This window comes from Lissotriton helveticus, chromosome 4_1 (genome assembly GCF_964261635.1).
Source record: "Lissotriton helveticus chromosome 4_1, aLisHel1.1, whole genome shotgun sequence".
Lineage (NCBI taxonomy): Eukaryota > Metazoa > Chordata > Amphibia > Caudata > Salamandridae > Lissotriton > Lissotriton helveticus.
This window is the reverse complement of record NC_136063.1, coordinates 1,629,984,529-1,630,003,404: the sequence shown is the minus strand read 5'-3', so window position 1 is coordinate 1,630,003,404 and position 18,876 is coordinate 1,629,984,529. Positions and strand designations below refer to the sequence as shown.

General features: G+C 42.0%; 1 protein-coding gene across 1 annotated transcript in view; it reads left to right on the top strand.

Moving 5' to 3' along the window:
- The window catches only part of ITGA9 (integrin subunit alpha 9), a 913,294-nt gene that overhangs the window by 834,337 nt on the left and 60,081 nt on the right, over nt 1-18,876 (top strand). Inside the window, exon 26 of the mRNA XM_078688268.1 lies at nt 3,344-3,445. Within this exon, the coding sequence (XP_078544394.1) occupies nt 3,344-3,445 (102 nt within the window). The remainder of the gene's footprint in view (nt 1-3,343; nt 3,446-18,876) is intronic.

The window sequence follows — 18,876 nt, the reverse complement described above, 5'->3', positions numbered from 1 at the left end:
AGCTCTTTGAAATGGTTCCAGCACAACATGCTGTTGTTTGGGTTGTTGGATGATGTGGGAGTGAGCACTGTCTGGTGTTTACTTTCTTAGAAAGAAAGTTACAAAATCTTCACACTTGGTTTCGGTTCACAAATTACTGATTCCTAGAGGGTCGCTATTGGACCCACCTCATGAATGTTAATGAGGTGGGTTTCGAATTGCAACCCACTAGTAATCGCAGTCATCACAGGAATGGTGGCCTGATGGGGTTAGCACACCACCACACCAATAATTACTTTTAAATTTCTTTTTAAATTAATGCATTTACTTTAAAGGGAAAATGGGATGTGCTAGAAAATAAACATCGAAAAGTTTGTTAAATTTTTAAGAGAGAAAAGATTTTGTCAAAATTTACAAAGGTTAAGTGTTCCTTTGGGAACCACTTCCGATTTGTGAATGGCTCGGATTAACGTTTTGCTAACTGAATTCTGTCACAAAACATTTATACATACCAATGCAAATTGGTATTTGGAAGGGACACCTTAAATGCACCTCTTCCAAATACTTCCAAATACCGATTTGGACTTTGTTTACAAACCCAAATTGGTATTTGGTAACATGTTACTGAATAGCAATGTTGGTTTATACATACAGAAAAGCCTTATTAGGTCACAAACTGCCTGATTCTGTGAATATGAACTTTTGCACACAAAAAAAGGTTACCTACAGCTAGCCTTTTGCTCTTAAAATTTGAGATTTGTAACTTCTCTTGAGCAGCCCAAAGTCTAGACAGTTTGAATAGAGAGTGAATTTGCATCCGAGTTTTCTCATACATTTACTTTTAATGTAAAGATATTTTGAGAACCAGGGTAGTGAGATATTTGACCAGCTATGATCAGAAATAACAGGGTGCCATGTTAAACATGCATGTCTCTTTTCCGCTTCCCACTTTGACCTTATAGCCATGATAAAAGAGCTTTGGACACTCTACTATATGGATATCCCTCCAGAGGATTTCTTTAGTCTGTGATTGATGTATATGCAATTAAACATCCTGAAGACAGGAGGAAAAACTGTCTGTACGCGAGTTGTTAATTAGTTATAAATGAAAGACTTGGGTTGGCTTACATCCTAGTCCACAGCCTGTGAGAAAGCAGAACCATTTCACTGAGGAATTAATAAAGCACACAAGTAAATCACCACTGCATGTTATTTGTGGTTTCTATATCTCACCTCAAAACCATAATAAAGATCGGAAAAATAACATTTTAGGGCAGTCTCATCCATATGGAAGAGAACCGCAAAACAGAAAATAGCACACTAAATGAAAAATATCCTTAGGGCCACATTTGGGTCACTTGTTTTGAACGAAAAGGCAAGAACTTCTCATATAAGTATAAACATCCAATGATACCAACAGGCTTTAGCTCTACAGCTAAAATGGTGCGTTTCATGGGAAATTTTAAAGCTCATACTTCATCATTTTGTTGTTAACATTGATGAGACTGTTATGATTTCATGAAATACAGCCTTGATTCTGCATGTTAATACACAAAATTTTTTTAGTATTGTCTTCTTTTATTTATGAGAGTAGTGTTGATGCGCATATATTTGCTGTTCTCTAGCATCTTTGTTTAGTCTAACTTTAGCACAGTCAGCCTTTGTGGGGAGGAAGAGGGGGGCTGCAATATATAAACGTTTTTGAAATTTGATTTCAGCAGCACCATAAATCACGTACAAAGAATTCTAAGTAAACCAATCCTTCCTGCAGACTGTATTTACAGGCACCCCCTCTAGTGGCGGCAATCAGCAATGCAATAAAAAACATAGTCCCAGTTATAGAAATGCAGGTTTCAGCACAGCTATACCCAGGGCCACTGGAATCATGCGGCAAGAGAGGGCCGAATTATGTGGCAGTGTCAAGTAAATTATAAGGCAGGAATAGGCAAATTAGGCGGCATAATGCACATTTTTTAATAGTATTACTTCATGTATTTGTCATTTTTAAACTTAGTAACACTGGCTGGGCTTTGAATGAACCCCATTAGTACCAATTTAACCCCAGAATTTAACAATTAGCAACAGTAGGTTGACCATTCCAGCTTTGCAAAGCGCCTTTCACTATGTAGCAACATGTGTTGCTACATCTTTAGTACTTTTGAAGTGTTTGAACTTGAAACTGTTTTTATTTGGTTAAAATCTGCCGATTATGCAGCAGATGATGTATTATGTGGCAAATGCCTAATTATGGGGCAATCGCCGCAACCACACAATCGGATAATTCCAATGGCCCTGCCTATACCCATGCACAGAGACCAGTAGAATGACAATACCGCACCCTCCAGAGGCAGAGATCCAGCACATCTTCAGTAATGAGAACAGTCAGATCAGATGTTGCCTCTCGGAGTCAGGAATATCTTTCTCAATGCTAGACATGTGTAAGTACCCCATGGAGACACAGTGGTGTTGTGAAGGTTGATCATTACATTCATGCTTTGTTGTTCATGATTCTGCCAAACTAGGATGCGCAGACTGATAGGAGTAAGCTAAATATATTTTGCATCCTCATTTCCAATGTCATGTTTATACTGAGGATGTCTCTGCTTGCTGCACAAAAAATAAAAAGGTTTGTGGCCTTGTAGCATGAGATGTTGTGGTAGAGATATTTTTAAGAAGCTGAAAGATGCTATCACTTCCACATTCAAGGCTTCTGCAGTCTTTGCAAACAGAAGCAAGATGAATAAAAGGTAAAATGGCCATCAGTAACTGGAATGCATAAGAGTCCACTTTAACAAGTTGTGTAATATAAGGGTATACCTTTTTCATCAGACTCAAAAGTAAGCATGGGTTGTGTAATGTGACAGCTGAGCTCACAACGCATCAGAAGACATTCCATGCATACACTGGGAAATACCGTTTTTTAATGCTTTTAGTAAGTAATCGATAACTTATTACATAGCGGAAAAGGTTAACGCACAGAATCAAAATTCTTTAGTAAAATATTTTAGCAATATTTAATTGTTTATTCTTTTGGAACCCTACTTTTTAACTGTACAAAGTTTGTTTTTAACTTGGGATCATTCTTAGTGTAATTCTGCTCCTCCTTGTCTCACTGTGATCAAAAATACCAAAGAGAAAATCGTCATTTTATTCATTAAAAATATATATTCTTTCTCAGGCGTCTAGCGTTAAAGTACTTGAACAAAGAGACTCACTCCTAAATGCAAGTTTGTTTGTTTAAATATTGTGTTGAAGTTCCTTTGGTTTGGCTACGTTTTATGCAGCTTCGTTTTCTTTTGTGTAATTAAGATGAATGATTTTGAGTGGGTCTTTTCCTTAACTCTTTGTTTTTGTCGCCTTACAGGACAGCTCCTCTGTCATACAGCTCATGACAAGGGCCAAGGCAGAGGTTGACACCAGACTGCGAGCTGTGGAAGTATCGCATGGCAATTCTGAAGCCGCCACGGTGAGTGAGCGCATTCAACATGGAGGGAGGCCGCTGTTATATAACGAGCCCAATTCTACCACAACGACAGTGACTTCTCTCATGTGCATTTGTTTCCAATTATTCTGCATTGTGACTGACATGCTATTCCTATGTTTAGGCTGTAAAGCAGGGGCGGCTCCTAAGCTTTGGCAGAGGAGTATCGCCCCACTGCTTTTAAGCAGTGTTAAGAAGAGAAACATAAAATTATAATAACTTTGTTATTATCATTGTATGCTTTGTGACGTGTCCTGCGACTTTGCTTGCGGGTGGACAGGGCTGCTCTGCTCTGCTCACGGAGCAGGGGAGGAGTGGTTTGCCCACTCCTAAGTGTGTAATGACTATTTGGTCAGCCCTTTTGGGGCGCCCAAACCTGTCATGCTCACTTCCCTGTTCCCCATGCAGGCGGCATTATAGCCTGCATGGAAAACATGCCTACCCCTCCAAACCCTGCTGAGCACCCTATCATGGTGCTCAGACCAGTCACAACGCTGCAGCCTGCTTCCTATTAGTCGGAGACAGGAGAAACAACGCAAAACCGGGCTCAAGGTAAATTTGTGGGTTTTTTTTATTTTGCCCCCGCGCTACATTACCCGCAACACAACCCCCGAGCCCCTCGGCCTACCGCCACGCCTGCCCCTCCACAGCTGCAAGGTAAAAAAAAAATTGCCCGTTGCCCACCTCTGTTGGGCTTGTTATAGCTATGCTCGGGGATGGGAAATCAAACAAGATGCACTTGGGAGGCGACCCTCATCCTGTAATTGAAGGGAAACATTTGTTAATATTTTAGGTTGAGCCCCTGCTAGGTAGGCGCAAATGAACTGAGCAAACCTCCTTGATGTGGTAAAAATGTTAAGGAACAGCACAATGCAAAGGGAACTACACCGGACTGCAATGATGGCCTTCAAGGTAGCTAAGTAGGTTAATTCTCCATTTGCGTCGTCAATGGCTGTGCTATCAGAGATTTAAATCCGGGTAGACATATTCAGCCTTTCATTGAAATTAAGTAATGCCAGTGGTGGCTGGTAGGGAACGTGGTGAGGATGGGTGAGGTAAGGAGGGAGGGGTTTCGAAAAGAAAAAAAAGATCAATTATTACTTGATGGTCGCCGTTGCCAGCCACTGCCTCTCCTCCAGCAGGAACTAGGAAGCACACAGCTTCCCAGAACCCCTGACCAATCACAATGCTGCCTTACAGCAGTGTTGTGATTGGTCTGAGTGCCGTGGTTCGACACTCAGAAAGGGACTGGGAGGCAGTGCCTCTTCTCCACCCAGGCTTAGAATGCAGCCTGTGGAGAATATGCAAAGTTGCGCATGACTGTTTTGCCGGCCCGAGACGGCCGATCAAACTGTCATTAGAACTTAAGGTGCAGCCATCACACCTCCTCCTTTGACGTCAGGGGAGTCCGACCCGCCCCGCCCTAACACCCTGGCTGCAGTGCAACAGCAATACTAAAAATAAAATGATAATAACTTCCTGTTATTATCATTTTATTTTTCATCTGCACTGCTTTAAGTAGTGGGGCGACCCTCCCCTTCCTTAGCTGAGGAGCCGCCGCTTGAGTCATGCTGAGTTGGAAGCACCCTGCACATTAGCTGCACTCTAACGAGTAGCAGCCATCCACTATTTAGGCAAAGGTTTAGGCCAGCAGCTGTGAATTATCTTCCTCTCACCTAACCATGAAGGGTACTCGATCAGTCAGCAAAGATACTCAACCAATCTACATGGTTACCAATTATCCAGCACTGGCTCTCAAAAGCCGAGCATAGATAATCAACCAGCTCAGGTATGCAGTCAGCCCGTGCATGCACTCAACCAAAAGAATTTGGTAATCCGTCCAATGCAAATCAACTACCATAGGTCCTTGAATAGCCAGTACTGATTGTCACCCAACCAATGCAAGTAGCCAACCAATCCAGATACTCAACCAACCGGCACTGCACTCCAGCCATAATAAGAATCTATTTATTTATTGTTTATCTATTAAGGAGATTTATAGAGCACCGCATATTACTTTTGCTGCATGATGGTGTGAGGGGCACAAATAGCAATAGAGAGGAATACGTTTAAATGTTGAACCAGGATTGAAGACTGGTCTCAGAATTTCTCTCTGTGTTTTTAGAGTTTTTGATTTGTGCTGTCTGCAGCTCACATTCGCAGCTTTAGGATGTGTTAGAAAAATCTGACTATCCGTTAAAAATGAGTGCAACGATCCAGTCTGCACTTGTGTGCAGGCACAAAAGATGTTCATGTGCAGGCCCAAAAGATGTTCATGATATAACGCCTAAACATCTTTCCCCACATTTGTTTCACTCTCTCGTTTCCAGAGTCTCGCACTGGGAACAGTGTGAAGCTTGCGGTTTTATCCGGGCTTGGCCATCTTTTCTTGGTCGTGCCAATGGAATAAATCCCAACACTGGTTGACACAGACCACAATTATTCTATATCCAGAAACATTTGAAAAACGACCATTTCAATATATATTTAATTTCCTTTTCTTTCCCTTTTCAAAGTCCCTTTCTGTTTCCCTCTGAGTATTATAGCATTTCCTTTTGGCTCTGAGCTCCCTCTGAAGTTGCGGATGCTCTTGAAGTCAGCTGGCAGAGCATGTTCTCTGGCACCAAGAGCTGGCATGACTACAGATGCACCTCCGCTTGCAGAATTGCAGTATCACGGCTAGCGCTGCTGGCAGGCTGGCCAGTTTTTCCCATGTTAGTTTGCCAATCCCTCAAGTCTTGGCACAGCATATTTTCATCTTCCATAATGCACATGAGGTCTCCTGTGAGTCTCCCTCCCAAGATCCAAGTTGAACTCAGACTCCCAATAAGCCTTTGTTCATAAACCCATTAATTTAGTCCACTTCATACACTATAGCACCAATAGACATGTTCCTCCCTCTCAAAGTAAGGATAACATGGGTAATTAAAACATTTATTTTAAAGTACTGTGAAGTATGAAGCTAATTCTAGGGTCTTTTGGAAGGTAGCATGTCATTCAGTTGATGGAAAGTAGAGTGTGGGTAATGTGAGTTGCTGCAAGTCTTTGGGGGCCACAATACTAATGCATAACTATGTTTCCCCATTGGGGCATTTGACTCTCTTAGAGTAAAGGGGGGCAGGCAGCCAAAAAACGATTTTCAATATAATAACATGGGTGGTTGGAACTTAGAATTTGACTCTGTGGAATTCTGTAGAGTTACAGAAAAACTCTGTGAGATTCCACGGAGTTCTGCCAACAGGTGGAAAATATGCAGCTTGCGCTCCTTACACTGCAATTTAGCACCGGTAGCTCAAGTCGCACTAAAAATCATCATGAACAGCACAATGCGTTGCGCAAGAGTGCGCAGCCATTGGAGTTGATTTTGCTGCCACTCGAGTAGAACATCTACTTAAGCAGCAGCAAGTGTACTCGAATCGCAGCCCTCTGACTGTGATCGCTTGTGACCGCTCGTGACTGCCTGCTTTAGAAAATCACACTAGGGAATGCCAAATCTCGCTCAGGTCCGCCAGCTTACATTTTCTGGAGCCTCTTGGGAGGAAAATTCTGCTACGTGGTGATTGGGGGAATTTGGCTAGAAGGGCGCATCAAAGAGTAGTGAGGAATGGTCAAAATTCTGCCAACTTTGTGGGCAGACCGAAACATTTCGCCCACCCCTACACAATACAGTAAATAGTACTAAATGCCAATGTTTACTCAGTGCTTTAGAGAAAGAAAATCATGTTAGCAAGTAAATAAATAGTTCTGCTCAAAATAAGATAAACTTAGAAAATCAGAAGGTGCTGTTACATTCGAGGACTGGAAATAAGCCTACATTTTCTATAATGGCTCAGCTCTGTGTGGCAGAAGCTGATAACATAGGCTCTGCTTTGTTCAAGTTGACGGAAGAAACTTTAGAAAGTGCTTGGATTATTTGGTTTACTGTGAGCTAACTCTTGAAATCAGTTCTCAAGAATGGGTGAGGAGTCTTTCTTGATCTTTGGTCCAGACTGGTACCACCACTGGAATATAAGGTGCCACCCCTAAAAATGAGTGAGACTAGGATAAAAGGGATCCCCACTAACAATGTACAGGCAAAAATCCACTTTTTAACCACTTCCGCGCTCATGACGAGCTCAGCTCGTCATGAGCGACGACGCTCGTACGCTCATGACGAGCTGAGCTCGTCATGTAACGCTGCTTTTTTTTAAATGCAGCGCCCAGCGGGAAAACCGCTAGCGCGCATGCGGTTAAAAGGCTTAGACCCTAACCAAAAAAGTCTTTGATTCTCTCTGTGCAACTATTTATGATGTCCAGGTGACCCATTGTATAGGCACTAGTGTTCAGTTATGTACACAGTGCGCAAATCTTGAGTGCATACTATTACGTTACTATTTCAGGGCCCAACTGGAAGTCCTTGCTTTCCAGAGGCTTGCTGACAAATGAGGCGGTACCTATTGCCTTGGTACTAGAGTTCTTTTTTTCTCTTAGTGGGTTTCAAAATCTACCAGCTACAGTTACATTTTTCAAGCTGTGTGGCGCTCATGTGAGTCACTGGGCCAACCAGGGTCATCTTGGACCATATTTGTTATGATTCGAACTACAACCTGTGATATATGTGGAATCTCTGGGCTACAAATGTATTGTTTAAATGATTACCAAGCATGAAAACATTTTCTAGGGTTATCAAAGGGAATGTAAAGGCTGAGTGCTTCATGATTCTTCGTGGGTGGAAGAAAGGGAAATCTAGGCATCCTAGACACACATGATAGGTTGAGGATAGTGCATGCTTACTGCTTCAGTCTAGAAGGGGAGTTCTACAGGTGGATTCTCCTTTGAGCAGCACCTTGTGATGGCTTCTCCTGGCTGGTGCAGGCCACTTCCTTATTCAAGTAGGTTATACTCTCCATCTCTTCACAGGTCTTCTCAGTTTCCCAGACTTAGGTCCATTAGAGGGAGGGCTGCTATACAGCAGTTATGATACCCTTGACCAGTGTCTACTATCCTACATTGGTGAACAGAGTCTAGATGACAAAGAATCAACTACATCCTGGCTTAGGGGTCCAGTACCTATTACTCTATGGTGGTCAAAGCTGGGTATTTTGCCAACCATATGGTCAACCATCAAAATGTGTAGGATCCTACAATCCTGGAGAAGCCTTCTGTCCCTGTTGCTGGCTAGATTTCACGGACTTTTGAACACAAAGTTCTCAGTCAGATATTATGTGTGCTGGCCTCAGACGGAGGCACACTTCTGATCTGTTCTCATTACCAAGGGAGATGCCTGTCGATACATATGCTTTGCATAGACTGTTAAGCACTACTCTCCAAAGTGGTTAGCCAGAGTATGTTTCAGAGGATTAAAAGAGAGTTTCTATGACAAGTCTAGCCTGTTGGCATGATCAAATATCCAAACAGTAGTGTCTGGTGAATGTGTGTGGAGTACACCAGGTAGCTCCCATATATATGTCAGCTATGGGTTGCTGAGGAATGCCATAGTGACTTCTTTTTTGTGCGTGGAATGAGGCCTGTGTGGGGCAGGCAAAGTCCTTTTAGCCCTAATGTAGCAGGTTTTGACACATCTGACAATCCATATAGCTCCGTCCACCTCTGAAAGAGCATGTTGTTTGTGTGGCTTGGTAAAAGCGACAAAACGTTGGTGAGCTTTTACAAAAGTGCTAGGTACTATCAAAGTAATACATGAGGGTACCCTTGACATCAAGCGTGCAGAGGACTGCTGTACCAGTATCTTTTGCAAAAATTAAATGCTAAACAGCGCTGCTAGTGCTGTGGTAGCTGTAAATGTGAGGATAGAAGAAAAACTGGATGCAGGGAATCTCTGAGTACTCCCAGGATGCAAAATAAGCATATCTTAGTGCAGCAGCAGAAACTGCTTGGAGGATGACTATGTTGGGGGGTTCGGTACAGCAACACATTTGAGGGTTAATACATTTTTTTTATGAAAACATAACTGGACAGAGAAAACAAGTAAAGTTATATTTATTAGAGCATATTTAGTACTCCATCCAATGGGGTCGCTAATCCTTTTTTTAGTGTAAACTCCTGTTTGTGCCCAAAATGGGATTACAATATGTACACAAACTGTTGGTGTTTGCCCCCATCACTTAAGGCATGTTTGTACATCTTGAAATGAGGAGTAACATGTAATATCTCTGTGTTATTCCATCTTTTGAGGTGTCACACTGGAATGGGGCTTGATTTATGCAGCTGCTAATTTGCACACCACCTGTTAATACAAAATAGCAGGTGCCCAATTTGCGTTGTATTTTGAGGCCTGATTGTGATCAGAGCCTCAGTGATGTACTAGCACTTGGAAGTCACAAATGGTTTACTCCTGGTCATGAAGGTTCTGTCATGTTAGGCCTTGGTTTTGACAGCACAGTTGTCAAACAGTCCTATTGGTAGCACTATACATAGAATGGGTTTTGAATCGACCCCATTCAATGATTGTTTTACTTCAAAAAGGCTCTTTCAGCCATTGGTTTAAGATTTTGTCAATCCTGCTTTGGCTCATCCCAGCAGAGTACTAATTTCTCACCTAATGCTATTGGTTGTTTGGATGTATCATTCCTTCTCCACTTGAATGCTTGCATTGAACTACATTAAGGGTTCCTTTGCAACTAAATCCCCCTCTATGCACTTTGGCTGACTCTATCCCTTGTGCCTGGCTCTAATGTGGCAATGCTGTATGTGTTAGCAAATAACCCCAGACATATTTGCTTTTCTAAAGCTCTTTCTGTTAGTGGTTACTTAAGAAGAATGGAAAAATCACTGCTGAGTTAAACGTCAACACACCTCAACTTCCAGTGGATATTTATCTCTGGTGGAACAAATGGTATGAATTTGTTTGGGAAAAATCATTAGATGAAGCAGAGAAGGCCTCTTCGAAACATCCCCCTGTGTCATCTTGAAAATGTCACAACTTCTAGCAATAGGCAGTACAACACCCACACCAAATAATCACAACATTGAACTTCTAGCCAGACAATTACAACAACCAGTGGCAACAGAAGGCAGCCATTTTGAACCTGTCCCACTCCTAACAATTAATTCAGATAGCTAAAACACTTGTGAAAGTATTATCAAGAAGATTCAGCATGAAGAAATGTTTTGCATAGCTCATTCTAGAAAGACAGCATTTACTTAATAAAAATGTCCCAAAATTATGGTTTGTTAACATTTTTTGGTACTCGAATGTTTCAGGCCAGAGAAAATATGCGTAATCAACTATACAAACAGTTGACTCATCAGAAATATTTCGTTTTTTTAGCTTCATTTTAATAGTAACTGAGACAAACTGCCCAGTCCTGAGTCTTTGTCTTGTCTGCAGTGCTTATCCCTGTAGAATCCATTACAAAGCGGACCATGAGTTTTGTCTTGTCTAGGCATAAAAACCCACAAAATGCTAAAACTAAAATATAGGCATATATATTTATTATTTTTTAAACACAATTATGCACCATTACCGGCTGGCACGCTGATGAGCACTACAGCAGAACAACATGATGCGAGAGCTGAGTAAATTTAGAAACTGCGTTTTAAGGCCTTTCTGTAACACTGCGTGGTTTCTGATCCAGATGGACTGAAGCAGCGCGCCATGTAGGGGTGAAAAGAGGACTAAAAAGGCTTTGGGCTGGATCGCGAAACATTTTTTACTGATGTCATCACGTCTTTTATAGTAACTGAGGCAGTGCTTAGTGCAGACCACTCTACTACTGGTGGCCTAAGTCCTAGATACGCCGCTGAGATAAAACTGTGCATATTTGTTGTGTGACATTTTGTTGTGCTGGTGATGTGTTCTGTTCTTTTTTGTGCTGCTGTGTTTTTGTGCTGCAATGTGAAGTGTTGAGTTGTGTGCTGTTTGTCCGTTTAGTTGCGTTGCACACTGCTATGTTTTATTTGTGATGTGACTGCTAAAGATTGCTTGACCAAGGTCTGGAATGGAAAGATACATTTCTATTTCTGAAGTTAAAAATAGTAATTGTCTCAATTACTTTTTCTGAGAAATAAGCGAACATTTGTCATTAATCTTGAAACAAGTGTTATTTATCAAAGGTAGAACACGTGCCCTTGTTCATGGGTCACAGGTAGTCATTTCTGTGTTTCTATCCTGCCCATCACCTTTCCAAATATAATTAGTTGGTACAGCTTTTAAATCTAGCAGCATTTATAACAAACAATTGAAGTTTTATTCTTAGGTCGAGCTCGGTTGAATTGTCAAAATGTAAACGATTGAAAGACTAAAATAATAAGTAAACTACAATGTAATTGCATTAATAAATTATGCGACCGTTATGTTGCGTAGGAATCATGAAATAACAAAACATGACCAATTTTTGGCAACCATTTTATGACTTGATTTTTTTAAATATTGTGTCACGTCATTCACTTCCATATTGTGTCTGTGTTCATTTAAATTTATAACAGATAAAACCATGCTTATTAAATGGCGATAACAGGGGCCAGATTAGCATGACTCAGGGGGGATTGTAAAATTATGAACTTGATTTTCCCTGTGCATGTTAATTCTGTCATTGTACTGCTATCCAATATGCAATATTAAGAAAATATATTAAATAAGGAAAGCCACGGTAGCTTAGTTTGGGCAAGTACAGTGAGAGGCACTGAGTGTAGGCCTTGTATTCTCCTATGGTATTTACTCTTGGTAAGGAACCATTTTATTGCAGTCACAATATGATTAATGTCTGCTGGGTGCCAAAGTGCAATCAGAACTCTTTTTTGGCAGAGCAGAACACAGCAGAATCTGCAGTTATTTCTCAGCCTTGGCCTATTAAACCTCAATAAGTAAAATTCATGGGATTTACCTCCAGCATGCACATATATTTTGGATCCTCCTCTTGTAGGGACTGGGGCACATGAGAGAACTAGAAAAGAGTGTGGAAACTAAGCATGAGGCATTCGAACCAGGATGAAATTGCAGTGATCGCTTTTCTCTGGCATTTATTGATGGCATGAGAGACACTCTATGTTCTTAATTTCTACGTTTGCTTTCCATCATAGCTTTCTACTGCCACCTCCTACCTTTCAACATCAGTAATGGCACTTTTTCATTGTCGGATATAGTGCAGATTCTTTAGAGTATTGAGTGGTTTTATGTGGCACTTTGCCTGTAAGTGTTTCTATAGTAGAACATAAGAAGCACAGGAAGTTGGTGATGCCCACAATTAACTACTTTATTACCAGATGTAGTTACCAGCAAGCAACCAAGTGGAAACATACCAGCGTTACAAATCCTACAAATGATTAGATGGCAGCTCCGAGATGCAGTAATAGTGAAAACATGTCTCAAAGTGGAGAAACCACAACAGCAAATATTCTGCCTCCTTTGAAAACCAGTGGAACGGAGCAGATAGAGATTGGCTAAACATATGGACTGCTCCAGATACCCTTAGGTAATATTGTTGTGCAAACTGACCCCGGCAGCAAAATCTAGAAGGCTAAGTATGGTAGATTAGAAATTTCAAATAAATAAATAAATTGAGTTTAGTGAGGCGATGAACTGAAATCCAGTGGGATTCCAGCGGTGAGAGGAAATGTGTTCCAATAGGACAGGTCTCACAGAAGCCATGCTTTTATTGAGCAATCAAGTGTTGCGACATTTCTACGTACAATGAGTTGCTATAATGAAAGTGAGAAGCAATGGCGGCCAAATTTGTTGGAAAGTGGTACTCTTGCATAATTAATTTTAACTATTTTCCTTGAGATCTTGTTTTAATGAAAGCAGAACATCAAGAAGACAATAGAATTATAACCAAATTTAAGATTGGAATCAATTTTGAACACTCCACATCTGTCCAAATATGTTGGTACAAGCTTGTCCCTATTGAGCATAAGGAATGACCTCTGAACTTGTGTGAAATTAGGTTGTTAACTGGGTTCTTTATAGTCAACTTAAGTCCCTATCCTAGTTCTCCAGATCCTTCAAGAGCCCCAGCCTTTTGGGGCCAAAGCTATTCTCACTACCTATGTCAGCAGCAGAAGTTGGGCTTGTTCATATGTCTGGGCTTGTATTCTCCCAAGTGGTCCATTTGGAGATGTCCTTCATTGTTGGGCCAAGCATCTAAGTATAAACGACATCCATGGGCTTATGAGCAGTAAATGCCCATCTGACAACTACATTTCCTATCAAATCTTTTTTGATTGTTGCCTGTGTCTGCTATTCTACAAAACATTGCCGCCCAAGTCTTGCACACTTCTAGGTTCTTCATAAACACAAAAAGGACCTGTTCTGGAGTATAGACTTTCGATCTCTTCTGGTAACCCAGACTTCTGGTTTAAACATTGACATCATCGGAGAGCAGGGTTATCAAGGATGTCCTCAAACTCAGGATTATTAAGACCTTTTTCCAAATGTCTACATTGGTATGAGGTACCTGTAACATTTTTCATTTGTGGTTGATACATTACTTCATTTTAGAAGTCTCAAATGATGCTGAGGAACTGGGATTTTTTTCTCCTTTATTAGAAGTGGGTGAAACAAAATTTAAGGCATGTGTTAGAGTAGAACTGGAGAATCTGTGCGGTCAATCCATTACCGAGTTTGCTATCACTCTCCAAATCAAAATCAGGCCCTTAGTATTTGATTGAGGGGAAAAAATATAATCTCACTCATTTGCCTATCCAGAGTGAGTACTGATATTTACAGCATGTGGTTCAAATTGAAGTGACAGTGGCAAAGCAGACAGCAAGTGCCTGCAAGGATTGTTCAACGTGCTGGTGATGTGACCTGCTTTCTGCTCTTAGTCTCTCCTTCCTTAGCAGATGGAATCTGAGACTTTGCACTTATTGCTCCTGCTGGCCCTTTAATGTAGAGTTTATGCACAATGTTGCTAATATCATAAAGCCTCGACAGACAAGCTTCAAGACACTATCAGCCAGAACTGTTTCATAACACCGGTGCTGGAAAGATAGACATCTGTGCTTCTTTTTTCCATGTATTTGTACTTAGGAATACATACCACTGCCATTGTTATTAGTTCTTTACATGGGTGTAGTTGTCATAAAAGACAAGTGGCTGTTTTCTTTTCCATTTATTGATCATTTATACATTTGACAGTTCATAAAAAAAGGCATGCAGAATGCCACGGTTGTCAGGGCGCCAGTCACCAGGCTGTTCTTTCAGTTCCATGGCAGATCTAGTTGCAAGTCGATGCCACAAACCATCTTTCAATCTATCGCCACTAGGCCTACAGGCCATGCCGCTTTGGAATGCTATGCATTAGACAATTTGCACACCAGTGTGACTGAAACAGATCTCAGAGTGGGCCACTGATAGACTGCTCTCTTTCTCAAGCTACCCACCACCTCCAAAATTACAGCCGACCTTCCTAAGCCAACTTTGTAAACTGAGCCGTTCTTCTTACCCCGGCTCAAGATAACGAGCCTTTTAGCCTCTTAAGCACGAGCACGAGTAACTGACTAGTTCTGAGATCAGGAGGGCGCTCTGTTACTAGGCTCCTGCTCTCATCATTCAGTGATCTCAGTGATGAGGCGCATCATTGAACTAAAGCCTCCCCAGAAACATCCGCGTTTGGGCGAAGGTTATTTGCAGGTGACCGCAATGGACACCGTGTCTTGTAGTGGGAGGAGCCAGCTGCACTACGTCACTTCTTCTCAAACCCCTGGCTAAGCAGAATGTTTTTCATCAATGTTAGAACATATCATGAACACTCCAGGGTAAAGTGGAAAATATAGCTATTACTCTAGTTGGTGACGCGCTGCCGTGTTGTGTGTTGTTTGCGACTGGCTCAGGATGCTGAACAGCTGTTGAAGATACCACACCCTTTTCCAGCAGTCTGCAGACGATCCATCGCAGCACCTTATCCAACTGCTATGAAGGAAGCAATCATTGTTTCATTTCAGAAATCTTCTTATAACAGAACACTTACCCGCATACAATTGCACTGATATGCAGGTGCAAACACCAGTCTGATATATCTGTAGGAGTTCATTAAAATTACATCACAAATAAAATAGAGCATTGCATTTAATCCATCAAATAAATGCAAATTAAAGTGGATGGCCTGGTAGCAATTAGAATGGAGACAGACCCACAGTATAATGTCGGGCGTGTCTTGGTCAATTTAGTAACATTCTCCAAGATTATAAATAGGGCAGGAGTTTGTTAATACATCGGGGCTGGAGGAAGGTAGAAAGAGTGCTCTTTAGAGATTGTTTCCTTTGCTTTGAATCTGTTCAATGCAGATAGAGTTATGGACAATGTTCTAACTGCCTGGGGGAGAAACGTTCATAGGACATTTGCAGCACATGACAAACTCTGGTCAATCAGTGCGAAAAATTAAAATAGGGAGTCCTGTAATGTCTAAGGTGTGAGCTCGTTAATAGGGGGCAGTAGGTTTCCCAATACTACGTAATACTATATTTAGATGAAATGGAAATGCATGCTGTCTCGAGCGAGCTATTATCCCAGCTATAACCTCTCATTAAAATATTATGAAAATTCACCTCCTGCCCTTTGACCAACTGTGACTGAAAGGCCCACTTGCAGCTTCCTTCTGACGTCAAGAAGGTCCTGGCCTACAACCCTGTCTTCCATCATAGGCCAGATCTTGACTCTAGCACCCTTATTAAATGCTGGCCAAAGCCCCCGGAAGACACACACCAGCATATTTACACCAGCATATTTAGATGTAGTCTAAATCTGAAATACACCTCTGATGAAGATGTGATACTGTTTGCCCTATCTAGACGGCATTTGAAAAAAACTTCCATAACAATTTGACTTCAGGAGAGATGGGACGTCCGAAAGTACCTAAAATAATTCGAATTGACGTAGTTAGTCATTTGCAGTAAGTTATTGCACGTGACTTGTGAAATCCATGTGCCTCCTCCTCTTACACCTGCTGTCACTAGTTTCAGGGTTCCTCTCCTAACCTTCTGTTACTTCACACACGGAAGGAGGGCGTCCTCACACTATAGAAGTGCTCCTAGAATATGCACAAGCTGAGGGCCTCCCAATCCACACCGCCATCGAGTGCCTGTCTGAAACGGAACGCTTCACCTCAGGGGTCAAAGGAATCTGATTGGCTCACAACTGGCCATTCATAACAATGGTGGGTTAAAGGTCATCACTTTGAATCCTGTTAAGGATGGCACATTTATATGTCCTGCGCAGTTTAATTAAATATTTGTAAACATTTTTTTTCAGCTGTGGTTGTAAAACACATTTTTATTTTCCAAACTACAGGCAGGGAGAAAGCTCCGATGAAAAAGAATCTGACAGTGTGCGATTGAGAGACAGGAAGTGTGGGGTGTTGGAAGAATGAGCCATGGGTTGGAGCCCATCTTGATAGTGAGCAACAGCAGTGGCTGTTTCTACAAAGTTTGTGGGCCATTGCACTGCACTGTACTTCACTAAACTATTTTTTTCGAATTTACGTTTAAAAAAAGTGTTTCTAATGCTGCAGTCTATTTGCAGTATTGTAATCTTTTTTTGGGGGGTCTCTTTGCATTAGTGTAATCTCCTTTCTTTTGGGGGGGGGTTATATAGCACAAACTAGACCCAAAGGTATCAGAGCTTTACACAAGCACCAGTCGTTGCGTTACAGACAGATACATTAATTTTTTTTGTTAGACAAGGAGATATTAAGTGATTTGCCCAGAATCACAGGATGTTGAGAATCCCTGCCGAGTGGTTCCGCAGCTTCAAGTTCGACCGCCCTAGCCTTTAGGCCACATCCCTCTCCTTCCCTTTCGTGTATCCCTCACACCACCTCCAGTGTTTATCTGCATGCTAAAGTGCTGCTGTTGAGGTTGAACATGGGATGTCGGCTACTAAGGTAGAGGTGTGGCGCAGCAGCCAGAGTGGCCTCCTCCGGAGCACGCTGCTCACGGTTCAGTGCCTGTAGCTGGTGGCAGCTCAGCTCAGCATCATGTCACGTTGGGCAATAGCTCACTTAATCTCCCTGACGGCCCGTCTGGATACCCTTAGGCAGGATAGCAACGCAAATAGGGCTCAAAGGGCTTCAGCACCCAAGCCCCCCCCCACACCCCCCACTAATGAGTGTGTCAGCCCGGGCTGAGACAGCTTCCCGGGCACACACACAGACAGTTTTTGAGCTGCTGTAGGCTGGCTGGTCTGGCATCCATATTATTGCAGCCACACCCGAGTACTTCACAGGTCTTTAAAAGACCATTTACTTGTTAAGGAGGCTTTGTTGTTTTTTTGCCCCTTCTTAGAGCCCCTGCATCTCCACTCTGCCTATTTCTGGAATAATTAGCCCCTCCCCCCGCAAAATGTATATTCCCCCACCCCTCCAAATGTGGCTCTAGTTACACCTCTGCCCTTAAGGGTAATACGTTAGCGCTTTACAAATGTAGAAATATTATTATTAGGGACCATAATAAGCGAACGGGTAGTAGATCCTTTAATTTGCAAGCATTCTGGTCTCGATTAGATCCGCTGACAATGGAGACAAGAAGCCACGGCCTCCCATTTGCCTTTATACATCTTCCATAAAGGTTCATTGCTCTATCAGATCATGTGCTGGAGGTCTGAAGGGAAAATACACACACAGTTTCCTTTAGCATTAAGCATTTTATGGATTTGATGCTTACTTCCCAAGATGCTAAATTTTTGCTGAATTGCTCTTATGCCCATGGCTCCTTTATGAATTTCTGAGCTGTAGTCGAAGCTGACGTAAGAGGGATCTTGCCTCCACCTACCGCTGCACGCAGTGCGTGGGAAGGCGGGAAAGGAAGACCTCGTTCTCCTCGTGGCTTCGGATCTGGGAACGCACTTTGAAACATCCGCAACTGATTAAAAGCCAGTCTGTTTTCGTTAGCATGCCAGCATGCTTCGTGTTTGCCACGGTCCAGGCTGCGTGGGGTTCGCACGTCCCCTCGAATGAAAGAGTTGCTAACTCGTGTAAAAAAGTGCACTGGGAAAAAAGGTGTGATGTGAAAAGTGTTCAAGTCTGTCATCAGCCCTGAAGAAGCCGCTTTTACTACAGAAAACATCTGCTTTCGTTTGAAGTGAATTCCTGTTAGGTCATGGAAAATAGCGCACAACTGTACACATGCGTGTAGAAATGGCTAGAATTGTCATTGTGTTAGTTCCCTGTGGTTGCTCGCGGCGTTATTACGATGGTTACGGTAATGTTAAAATTAGGCACAAACTATGTGTGCCCCATATTTCAAATTACTCGTCGTGCACAATCTGTGCTGAGTTCGGGATTGCTTTTCACATTCTTACAGGTGTTGTTAGGGGTAGGAATTTATGTGGACAAAATTGTGTGAAAAGTGGATCAATGTGTAGTTTTGTTTGTTCCAAAATCAATACCATAGATTATTCTTCATTCCCACAGTACAGTTTCAGAATTGGATGTTAAAATCACCAGGGGAGGCACCATAACAATCCAATAACAGCGTTTCTC